We start from the raw sequence: 12,609 nt of genomic DNA, 5'->3' as shown, positions 1-12,609 counted from the left end.
AGATGTAAAACTTTCCCTCGGTTATTTTAGCTGGACATCCGGTCAAATTTCACAAGTAGGAACATCTTCATGTACCTAACAGTGGGCACAATACAGGCACGTCTCTGTTGCTATGAGAACCTCTATTTTGTAGGAGAAATCGCAGCCTTGACGACGCAATGTTTGCGCCGATTTTACAGCATGTTTTTCTACAGCGGTTCAGCTCCACCAGTAACACTCTAATGGCTCTCTGGTTTCCTGCCCGCCAGCCCAGTTTTCCGTCCCAGCTCCAGCGCTCGCCCGCTGTGCACTCCCGGTCTCTGGGAGCGGGCGGCGAGCACTGGCCTGGCGAAAACGTGGGCCGGAGGTGGGGCAGATGGGAAGGGGAGGCGGCGGCACTGCGGGTTGCTTCTGTTACCCTCCGGAGTCGAGCTCTGCACCAGCTCTCCAGCTGCGTTTTAAAATCTGCAGTTAAAAAAAGTCGAGCAACGCCACATCCTACAAACTGGAGGGGACGAGGAGAGCAGTGTGTCCCCAAATGGATCAGAAAAATGGGAAAGGAGGGGTTCTGAACTTTATTATTAAATACTTCCTCCATGCCAGAAAAATCAGGGTTCAGGGCTCGGTACTGGGCAGAATAGGCTGAAGCCACCGACGCGACTAAAAAGGGTCGCGGGCGCGGATCCGGGCTTCCGAGCGCCACGGGGTCCTAGCGGGAGCGGGGGGCGCGCGCGCTCGGAGCGTTCCTTCCCCCCACCCCCGCCCCAGGGTCTCCTTCCCTCGGGATTCGGAGCCTCCCATCCTCCAGGGCCGACTCGCCGCGGGGCTGAAGGGTGTCAGGACGCCGTGACCTAGCTTAGCGACAGGCCTCTCCCCGGCGACGGCGCCGCAACAAGATGGCGGACGACAGAGACAGGGACGGCACAGGTAAGAGGCACCGCGAAGCGCAGCCCTCGCCGCCCGCCGCGACCTCGGCCGCACCGGGGAGCTCCAGACAGAGTGGGACCCCCTACCTCTGGAGCCCCACCCTCAGGGAGAAGGCCGACCCAGCCAGGCCGCGCCGCCCGCCCCGCAGCGGAGGCCCCCTCCCCCGTTCCTGCCCCCCTCGCCCCGCCTCCCGGGCCCTCATCCCGCCCCCGCCCCCATCGTCCCGCCCGCGGAGCCCCGAGCCTCGCTTCCAGCGCGGGTTGCGGCCGAGGCGCCGGCCCGGAGCCCCATAATGGCGTCCTTGTTCACGGTGTCGAGGACACCGCCTCCAAGCCCTAGCTTGGGTTCTCGTTGCCGCAGGCGCCACGCCGGCAGCTACTCAGGCTCTGGGCCCGCGCGGCGGCCTGGGTGAGGACGGCTCAGGCTGCGGGCGTCTGCCGTGCTCCTCCCCGGCTGCGCTGAAACCCCGCCCGGCCCAGACGGCTGGCGTCTGCGGCCACCATTTTGCCTTCGTAGCGGGGACGTGGGAGGACGGCTTGGAGGTCACCGCGACTGCGTCCGCGCCTCTAGGATCCGAAGCGCGCGCGCCACCCGCCTGGTGTCTTGTCTTATGCGAAAAACAAGACAAAATACAAAAAACTTTAATAAAGATGAAAGAGCAAACTCCAGAGGCGACGCGTAGAGCTCGGTGCGCAGGCCTGTCTCTGCGGCGCCACCAGACGGCCCAGCGCGATCGCGGCGGCAGAGGCGGGACTGGGCCTCCGGTCGCCGGGTGGGAGGCATTGATGTTTTCATTATTAGGGGAAAGAAAACCTGCGTATCCATGTTTATTTGTTAAGACTGTTAACGTTGTTTTAATTCAGTTTGATTAAAAAATTGATGCTTTTTTTTTTTAACCATCCTTTAGTTACTCAAAAATAAGTCTGTATTTCAGTAATTGATGAACTCGTCGCTAAAACGTCAAGCCATTGAAACGATAGAGGTAAACATCTTAGAAATGAAAATAATACCCCACCTTTGTTCTTTTTTTGAGTGCTTGAGACATATCAGCATACCATTTTTCTCAGCATGGAACAAAGATGTAATGATATTAAGTAATAGTTACAAGTGTAGGAGCCAGCGCTGAGGTCGTCAGTCACTTGTCGTGGTGATCACAGAAAAAAGGCGGAGAAACACACGGCACTGTGCCAAAGAGCTACGTAGTGATAGCAATAATACTATTTGATTTTTTTTTTTTATGATTACGTTAGTCTGAAAAGCCAGACATTTTATAGATGTTACCTTCCTAAGATGTCCTTATAATTTTATTGTGCTGTTTTAAAAGTATAAGGTACGTCCTAAGAAAATGATTACTTTTTAAATATTAGTTTTAAAACTTTCCCCAGAGGGACTTCCCTGGTGGTCCAGCGGTTAAGAATATGCCTGCCAGTGCAGGGGACACAAGTTCCATCCCTCTTGGGGAAAGATTGCACATGCTAGGGAGCAGCTAAGCCCCTGCGCCACAACTGCTGAGCCTGGGCTCTCCAACAAAAAAAAGCCCGGGGCGTGAGAAGCTCCTGTGCCCCAGTGAAAAGTAGCCCCCGCTGGCAGCAACTAGAGAAGACCCAGTGCAGCTAAAAAACAAAAACAAAAACAAAACAAAACTTCCCCAGAAAGACTTACCTTTATTTATTAAAATTCTTATTTAAAAAAAAAAAAAGGAAGACTTTCAGAAGGTAATCATGGATTTTTAAAAAGATTTGATTAGGTCAGCCTGAGGAAAAGACACACACTGGATTATGCTTCAAATACAGTTTGTTTTTCTTCATTAAAAAAATAGATTGAAAAGCTTTTTTGATTTTCAAGGATACTTTCCTATTTATAATAAACTATTTCAGAGAAGAAACAATTCTGTCTATAGCCATAGAAGTAATGACTGTTAAAATCAGATTGGGTGTCATTCATTCAGTTGACATGTTTAATGCCTGCCATATGGAAGGCATTCTGAGTCAGGTTAGAACTTTGGAGGGTATTTTTTTCTCCCAAAGAAGGTGAGCTATATAAGGAAGATAAGACATTCACAGAAGGGAGAGAGCAGTCAGCTGGACTGGTATGTGCAGCCCATGTGCCAGCTGCTTGCCAGGTGTGCTGTATCCCCTGATGAGGGCAGCAGCCTGGTATCCCTGGGAGCTGGTAAGAAAGGAAGGAGGGCAGTCCGTGCCCCTGGCTTACTGAATTAGACTCTGCATTTATGCATTCCTGCCCGTGATCCACATGCACATTAAAGTTTGAGAAGCACTGTTCCACGGTATATCTCAGTTACTCTTTACAACGGTCCTATGAGCTGATTGTAATTGCAGCTTGACGGGCAGGATGAAATAGAAGTATGTTGTCTCGAGAATGAAATAAAGGTATGTTGTCTTAAGGATAAATTAGAGACTCATATGCTGATAACCATCTTTGAATACACATATTTCACTCATATATTTGATTCTTTGCTCTGAAGTTTCAGATATTACGCCTGACCAATTAATCCGAATAGGCTAGGCTTTGAGGATTCACTCAAACTAACTAAACTCATAAAGAGTGATGTACAAACCTGAATAATGATTTATTAATTTAAATTGGGGTATGATTTAAATTGATACATCAGTCAGGAAGCTGACCTCTGCAATGTCGTATACTGTTTTATGTGTATTAAGCTTTTGTAGAGGGTAGATTTATATGTTTAAAGTTGCTTGATGAACATGGAATCAAGCAAAAGAAAAGGATAGTTTTGAAGGCTATATCCATTAAGCTCAAAGAGGATGGGGATCATTTCTTTATACTCATTGTCTTGCAGAGTATACAGCACATGGTAGAAATTCAATAAATATTGCCACATTCAGATAATTTAATTAAAAGTGTTTGTTTTAATCAAAGCATTATTTACTGTTTCCCCAAAGATCTACACCTAAAAGCCTATACAATTATTGTTAGAGATTTTTTTCCCTCTTCCTTTCAAGTAAGCTATATGCTTTTATTTCATCTGGCTCAACAAACATTTTTTTTGAGAGCCAAAAAAATTCATTGGCATGTCTTTAAAAAATAACAACACATATATATTTTAAGTTGTTCATATTTAATCTTGAATTTGTTTTAAGTTCTAAAGGATTAAGTTTCTGGGTAGTCATCATGTCCAGCTCTTCAACATTTAGGGATTAATCTTGATACAAATAGTGAGAATATTGGTAAGAAATAGTAACTAAATCTATGATGGGCTATTTTGCTCTCTTTATAAAAATTTTCTGTAAGATTATATACATTGAAATCATGCTTAATTTGTAACATTTTTGTACCTTATACATAGTATAATTTATCTTTTTTCCTAGATTAGAAAATATGACATAAAGAATTTGAAATTCTAGAATCAAGTTGATTTTTTTTTAAGTACTTAATTTTATTTGTTTTACCAAAAGAAGAATGTTTGCAGCAGGATAGGAAAGATTATTTTTGAAGTTCTGTTATTTCCATGTGAGTTTCCTCAACCAGAGCATCATTTATTAATTTTTTTCTTTTCCTCTGTTTTGTTTAAAATGAGGAATCAATGTAGTTGTTGATTCTTTGGATCTTTAAATCTTATTTTAATGTTTCTATCTCTTAGAGACTTTTATATAGGACTGGAAGAATCTTCTATTTGTGATTAAAATCATGTCTAGGAAACAGACTGTTTAGGAATAACATTCTAATTTTTGGCAGGCCATTGAGCTTTGGAGAAGGCAATGGCACCCCACTCCAGTACTCCTGCCTGGAAAATCCCATGGATGGAGGAGCTTGGTAGGCTGTAGTCCATGGGGTTGCTAAGAGTCCAACACGACTGAGCGACTTCACTTTCACTTTTCACTTTTATGCATTGGAGAAGGAAATGGAAACCCATTCCAGTGTTCTTGCCTGGAGAATCTCAGGGACAGGGGAGCCTGGTGGGCTGCCATCTATGGGGTCGCACAGAGTCAGACATGACTGAAGCGACTTAGCAGCATTGAGCTTTGGAAGGCATGGCAGTTTTGTTTTTTTTTTTTTAAATAAGACTCAGGTACTCAAAGTTCTTTCTAGGATTTATGATTTTTGTTTGTTTTAAAATATTCTTTTTACTTTGCATGCTTTGATAATATTGCTTGGTAAAGTATTTCCAATTCAGGAATCAGCTCCTAGATGGAAGAAGTTTTATAATTTTGTTTTGTGTTTGTTTCCCTGTATTGTGCCATTCCTCTTGAAACTCAACATTTGGAAATCTAATGTAAAAAACTGAGATTTCAGGTTAATACTACTTGTTGAAAAGTGAACTGTTGATAGTATAGAGTGTAGTTCAGAATAGTAGAAAACGTGAGCACTGAAGTAAGATCTGAATTTAAATCATGGTTTCCTCAAGCTCTATCTGATCTTAGCCAAGATACTAAGTCTAGGGATCATCACATTCCTCAAATGTAAACTGGAAATAGTTATATCTATTTCATAATCTGTTTTAATGTGGACAGTATCTTCTTAGTCATTTATCACCCACCACAATGCCTGACATTAAAGGAATGCTGAATAAATTGGAAGAAGTGGTTGGTACATTTTAGGGAATTAGTGGCTGTTTAGTAGATTCCATATGTATGACGTGAAATCTAAGTGTTCAGTTCAGATCAGTCGATCAGTCATGTCCAGTTCTTTGCGACCTCATGAACTGCACCGTGCCAGGCTCCCCTGTCCGTCACCAACTCCCAGAGCCTACTCAAACTCATGTCCATTGAGTTGGTGATGCCATCCAACCATCTCATCCTCTGTCATCCTGTTCTCCTCCTGCCCTCAATCTTTCCCAGCATTAGGGTCTTTTCCAATGAGTCAGTTCTTCATAGCAGGTGGCCAAAGTATTGGAGTTTCAGCTTCGGCATCAGTCCTTCCTATGAATATTCAATATGATTTCCTTTAGGATTGACTGGTTTGATCTCCTTTCAGTCCAAGGGACTCTCAAGAGTCTTCCCCAACACCACAGTTCAAAAGCATCAATTCTTCAGGGCTCAGCTTTCTTTATAGTCCAACTTTCACATCCCATATCCATTCATGACTACTGGAGAAACCATTGCTTTGACTAGATGGACCTTTGTTGGCAAAGTAATGTCTCTGCTTTTTAATATGCTGTCTAGGTTAGTCATAGCTTTTCTTCTGAAGAGCAAGCATCTTTTAATTTCATGGCTGCAGTCACCGTCTGAAGTGATTTTGGAGCCCCCCAAAATAATAAAGACTATCACTGTTTCCATTGTTTCCCCATCTATTTGCCATGATGTGATGGGACCAGATGCCACGATCTTAGTTTTTTGAATGTTGAGTTTGAAGCCAGCTTTTTCACCATCCTCTTTCACTTTCATCAAGAGGCTCTTTAGTTCTTTGCTTTCTGCCATAAGGGTGGTGTCATCTGCATATCTAAGGTTATTGATATTTTTCCCAGCAATCTTCATTACAGCTTGTGTTTCATCCAGCCTAGCATTTTGCATGATCGTACTCTGCATATAAGTTAAATAACCGCAGTGATAATACACAGCCTTAATGTACTCTTTTTCCTATTTGGAACCAGTCTGTTGTTCCATGTCCAGTTCTAACTGTTGCTTCCTGACCTGCATAAAGATTTCTCAAGAGTCAGGTCAGGTGGTCTGATATTCCCTTCTCTTTCAGAATTTTCCACAGTTTATTATGATCCACACAGTCAAAGGCTTTGGCATAGTCAATAAAGCAGAAATAGATGTTTTTCTGGAACTCTCTTTCCTTTTCAATGATCCAGCGGATGTTGGCAATTTGATCTCTGGTTCCTCTGCCTTTTCTAAAACCAGCTTGAACATTTGGAAGTTCACGGTTCACGTATTGTTGAAGCCTGGCTTGGAGAATTTTGAGCATTACTTTGCTAGTGTGTGAGATGAGTGCAATTGTGCAGTAGTTTGAGCATTCTTTGGCATTGCTTTTCTTAGGGATTGGAATGAAAACTGACCTTTTCCAGTCCTGTGGCCACTGCTGAGTTTTCCAAATTTGCTGGTGTATTGAGTGCAGCACTTTCATAGCATCATCTCCCAGGATTTGAAATAGCTCAACTGGAATTCCATCACCTCCACTAGCTTTGTTCATAGTGATGCTTCCTAAGGCCCACTTTCCAGGATGTCTGGCTCTAGGTGAATGATCACACCATCATGATTATCTGGGTCGTGACGATCTTTTTTATACAGTTCTTCTGTGTATTCTTGCCACCTCTTCTTAATATCTTCTGCTTCTGTTAGGTCCCTACCATTTCTGTCCTTTATTGAGCCCATCTTTGCATGAAATGTTCCCTTGGTATCTCTGATTTTCTTGAAGAGATCTCTAGTCTTTCCCATTCTATTGTTTTCATCTATTTCTTTGCACTGATCACTGAGGAAGGCTTTCTTATCTCTCCTTGTTATTCTTTGGAACTCTGCATTCAAATGGGTGTATCTTTCCCTTTCGCCTTTGCTTTTGACTAGTCTTATCAAGCCCTTATTTATTTTTTTCAGACCCACTCCCACAACATACATCTTAAATTAACAAGATTGGAATGAACAATAGAAAGATTTTACCAGACCCACTCCCATAATATAATTTTAAGATGACAGGGTTAGTCAAAAGGTTCTTGTTAAGGAGAAACGTGTCCTCAAGCAAGATGCATTGTTATATTGACTAAGACAAAGCAACATAGAAAAGAACGTTTGTCCTTTTCTCCTTGAGAGCCCCAGACCCCTTTCTCCTTCCCGAGGGCTCCGGACCCCTTTCTCCTTGGGAACCCTGACTTCAACCTACCTAGGAACTGACTCTCTCAATAAGAGTTATATCACTTACTGTTAATTCCATGGGATTTAGAACAGTTGTAGGATGTATTGCAGTCACTCTGTAAATACTTGTTGAAGGAATGAATGAGTGTAAAGAAATAACTTATTTTTTAAATGTAGCAATAAATTTGGAGCTTAAGACTTGGGCTTGAACTTGAACACTGCTTTTTTTTTTTTCTTTTCCAGATTTCATTGGCATGTCATTTAATTTCCTTAGACTTCAGTTCAAAGAGTTCTTGGTTGCATCAGCACTTTGAAATAGGCACTGGGCTAAATATTTAACATGAATTATGTTATTTAATTCTATGAACAAACCTATGTGAGAGAGATCCCTTTTATCCCCTTTCTACAAATGAATAACAGGGGCTTGGATGGTAAAGCAGAATTCTAGTTTCAGCTCCAACACTAAGTCTTGGAAGTCATCACCCCTGTTGCCATAAACTGGAAGAAATACTTGGTAATTCTGACAAAAAGTTGAAGGCTATGTGGAAGCTGTGCTAGTGAGAAACTGCTGGCAACCTACAGCCTTAGGAAGTCGCTCATATTTTTTTGGGTTTTACTTCCAGGAACCCCACCAGGCTATCTGGTAAAGGGACAGGAAAGACCTCCTTATTGCCCTAGCAGGCAGAGGGGGAAAGTAACCGTTTTGAAATCTCCAGAACATTTTTCATAAAAAGATGTGCTTTCCAGGGGGAAAACATTACCAGAGCCTTGTCCTACCTATCTGTGTTTAGCCGGCCACAGTGCCCCATAGCCTTCTTATCTCATCTAAGAGGATGGGGAGTAGCTAAAAAACAGTTATAAGGGTCACATTCCAGAAACCAAAAACAAATTTAACCACGAGATTATAGATTGCTTTTCTTCACTCACACCTTATCACTGCATGAATAGGACCCAGTGTAATACCAGTGTTTTACAGCTGGAAAGCGTAACTGCACACTGTGTCTAAGGAGGAATTCGGTCAGGAACCTGGCACCAGAGCTACAGGAAACAGGAAGCGGTAAACACACCTTCCTGTGCACTCCGTCGCTTCAGTCATGCCGACTCTCTGTGACTCCATGGGCTGCAGCCAGCCGGGCTCCTCTGCCCATCAGGATTCTCCCAAGGGTACTGGAATGGGTCGCCATGTCCTCCTCCAGGGGATCTTCCTGACCCAGGGATCGAACCTGCGTCTCTTGTCTCTTTCACTGGCAGGTGGGTTCTTTACCACTAATACCATCTGGGAAGCTCACACACACCGTATTGCTAGTCAAACAGGCATAAAGCCTCAGACTAATGATCTTCTGTCTCAGTTCTTACTACCTGATGCCTCAGGTGTGTTTTTTAACAAGAAGTTTCAAGGCATGCTGAAAGATAAGAGAAGCAACCTGAAGAGAAAGGAAGCATCAGAACCAGACTCAGGGACATTGTACAAATTTTGGAATTATCAGATAAAGAATTTAATTACTATGACTAATATGTTAAGGGCTGCAATGGAAAAAGTAGACAACATGCAAGAACAGATGAGTATTTCAAGTGGAGAGATGAAAGCTCCAAGAAAGAAAAAGGAATATTAGAGACCAAATGCACTGTAACGGAAGTGAAAGAATGCCTTCGATGTGCCCATCAGTGGACTTAACGTGACTGGGGAAAGAATCATTGAGCTTGAAGATGATGCCACTGGACACTTCCCAAACTGAAATGCAGAGAGAAAAAGTGAAAAACCAAAGAAAAACCAGAACATCCAAGAACTGGGACAATTTTAAAAGGTCTAAAATACACAGAATTGGAACCACCAGAAGAAAAGGAATCAAAGAATGAAGCACAAGAAATATTTGAAATAATAACAGCCAAGAGGAGAGATGTCCCTGGCAGTCCAGTGATTAAAACTCCACACTCCCAATACAAGGGGGCCCAGATTCGATCCCTGGTCAGGGAACTAGATCCCACATGCTATAAGACTTAGTGTGACTAAATAAAATAAATAAATAAATGTAAATATTAAAAAATAATGGCCAAGAATTTTCCAGAATTAATGACTGACACCAAACCAGATCCAGGAAGCTAACTGAACACCATCAGGATATATACCAAAAAGCTATGCCTCAGTTCAGTTCAGTTCAGTCGCTCAGTCATGTCCGACTCTTTGCGACCCCGTGAATCACAGCACGCCAGGCATCCCTGTCCATCACCAACTCCTGGAGTTCACTCAGACTTAACGTACATCGAGTCAGTGATGCCATCCAGCCATCTCATCCTCTGTCGTCCCCTTCTCCTCCTGCCCCCAATCCCTCCCAGCATCAGAGTCTTTTCCAATGAGTCAACTCTCGGTGGCCAAAGTACTGGAGTTTCAGCTTTAGCATCAGTCCTTCCAAAGAAATCCCAGGGCTGATCTCCTTCAGAATGGACTGGTTGGATCTCCTTGCAGTCCAAGGGACTCTCAAGAGTCTTCTCCAACACCACAGTTCAAAAGCATCAATTCTTCGGCACTCAGCCTTCTTCACAGTCCAACTCTCACATCCATGCATGACCACAGGAAAAACCATAGCCTTGACTAGACGGACCTTAGTTGGCAAAGTAATGTCTCTGCTTTTGAATATGCTATCTAGGTTGGTCATAACTTTTCTTCCAAGGAGTAAGTGTCTTTTAATTTCATGGCTGCAGTCACCATCTGCAGTGATTTTGGAGCCCCCAAAAATAAAGTCTGACACCGTTTCCCTATCTATTTGCCATGAAGTGATGGGACCGGATGCCATGATCTTCATTTTCTGAATGTTGAGCTTTAAGCCAACTTTCTCGTTCTCCTCTTTCACTTTCATCAAGAGGCTTTTTAGTTCCTCTTCACTTTCTGCCATAAGGGTGATGTCATCTGCATATCTGAGGTAATTGATATTTCTCCCAGCAGTCTTGATTCCAGCTTGTGTTTCTTCCAGTCCAGCGTTTCTCATGATGTACTCTGCATAGAAGTTAAATAAGCAGGGTGACAATATATAGCCTTGACGTACTCCTTTTCCTATTTGGAACCAGTCTGTTGTTCCATGTCCAGTTCTAACTGTTGCTTCTTGAGCTGCATACAGGTTTCTCAAGAGGCAGGTTAGGTGGTCTGGTATTCCCATCTCTTTCAGAATTTCCCACAGTTTATTGTGATCCACACAGTCAAAGGCTTTGGCATAGTCAATAAAGCAGAAATAGATGTTTTTGTGGAACTCTCTTGCTTTTTCCATGATCCAGCAGATGTTGGCAATTTGATCTCTGGATCTCTGGTTCCTCTGCCTTTTCTAACCAGCTTGAACATCTGGAAGTTCACGGTTCACATATTGCTGAAGCCTGGCTTGGAGAATTTTGAGCATTACTTTACTAGCATGTGAGATGAGTGCGATTGTGCGGTAGTTTGAGCATTCTTTTGCATTGCCTTTCTTTGGAATTGGAATGAAAACTGACCTTTTCCAGTCCTGTGGCCACTGCTGAGTTTTCCAAGTTTGCTGGCATATTGAGTGCTGCACTTTCACAGCATATCTTTCAGGATTTGAGACAGCTCAACTGGAATTCCATCACCTCCACTAGCTTTGTTCGTGTGATGCTTTCTAAGGCCCACTTGACTTCACTTTCCAAGATGTCTGGCTCTAGATTAGTGATCACATCATCATGATTATCTGGGTCGTGAAGATCTTTTTTGTACAGTTCTTCTGTGTATTCTTGCCACCTCTTCTTAATATCTTCTGCTTCTGTTAGGTCCATACCATTTCTGTCCTTTATTGCACCTATCTTTGCATGAACTGTTCCCTTGGTATCTCTGATTTTCTTGAAGAGATCTCCAGTCTTTCCCATTCTGTTGTATGCCTCTATTTCTTTGCATTGATCGCTGAAGAAGGCTTTCTTATCTCTTCTAGCTATTCTTTGGAACTCTGCATTTGGATGCGTATATCTTTCCTTTTCTCCTTTGCTTTTCGCCTCTCTTCTTTTCACAGCTATTTGTAAGGCCTCCCCAGACAGCCATTTTGCTTTGTTGCATTTCTTTTCCATGGAGATGGTCTTGATCCCTGTCTCCTGTACAATGTCATGAACCTCATTCCATAGTTCATCAGGCACTCTATCTATCAGACCTAGGCCCTTAAATCTATTTCTCACTTCCACTGTATAATCATAAGGGATTTGATTTAGGTCATACCTGAATGCTATGCCTAGGTATATTATATTTCAAACTGCAGAAAACCAAAGATAACAAGAAAATCCTGAAAGAAGTCAGAAAAAAAGAAAGAAGCCTTACCTAGGCTTCTTGTCAGAAACAATGTAAAGCAGGAGAGCGTGGATTAGAGTACTGTTGATAGACAGGTAAAGCAGTATGACCAAGGCCAGCCACTTAGCTAACTGCTGAAACAAGGACTCACGTTCAAGTCTGTCTGACTCCAAAGCCAATGCTCTTAGTCTCTATACCCCACATAGAGAAGTCAAGGGGAATTTTATTATAAAAGGAAGGAAAACTTGGCCCATGATCTCCTTATCTGGAGCAGTAGTTCCCAAACTTTAATGAACTTCAGCCTCACCTGAAGGGCTAGTTAAACCACAGATTGCTAAGCACCATTCCCAGAGTTTCTTCACCTGTAAGTCTGGGGCTGGTGGGCTGAGGGTGGGCTCTTGAGAATCTGCATTTCTAACAAAGTTACTGGAGTATGAGGATGCTATTAAAAACCATTGATCTAGATTCTAGGGTAAAGTTTCAGTGTATTTGCTTCTAGGTTTTTTCTAGACAGATTTGTATTTTGTTTTGTTTTACAGATTTGAGATTACAATGTATATAGTTTTATATCCAGCTTTTGTACTTACTATTATAAGCACTTTTTCAGTGAATCAGTATTTCTCAGCATTATTTTTAATAGCTGCATTTATTATATTTATG

General features: G+C 42.7%; 1 protein-coding gene across 3 annotated transcripts in view; it reads left to right on the top strand.

Annotated features, from left to right (window-relative positions):
• Positions 1-843: 843 nt before the first annotated feature.
• Positions 844-12,609, top strand: part of EFCAB2 (EF-hand calcium binding domain 2) — a 145,392-nt gene continuing 133,626 nt past the window's right edge. For 2 of the 3 annotated variants that reach the window (XM_015099188.4, XM_015099187.4), the window contains exon 1: positions 844-906. In XM_015099188.4, coding sequence (XP_014954674.2) covers positions 876-906 — 31 coding nt within the window. In that variant the 5' untranslated portion in view covers positions 844-875. Of the gene's footprint in view, positions 907-1,385 lie in introns of all 3 variants that reach the window. The other variant, XM_060396070.1, reaches the window with a different exon arrangement.

This window comes from Ovis aries, chromosome 12, assembly GCF_016772045.2.
Source record: "Ovis aries strain OAR_USU_Benz2616 breed Rambouillet chromosome 12, ARS-UI_Ramb_v3.0, whole genome shotgun sequence".
NCBI lineage: Eukaryota > Metazoa > Chordata > Mammalia > Artiodactyla > Bovidae > Ovis > Ovis aries.
Note: the sequence above shows the minus strand (reverse complement) of the source record. Positions and strands in the feature narration are given on the sequence as shown.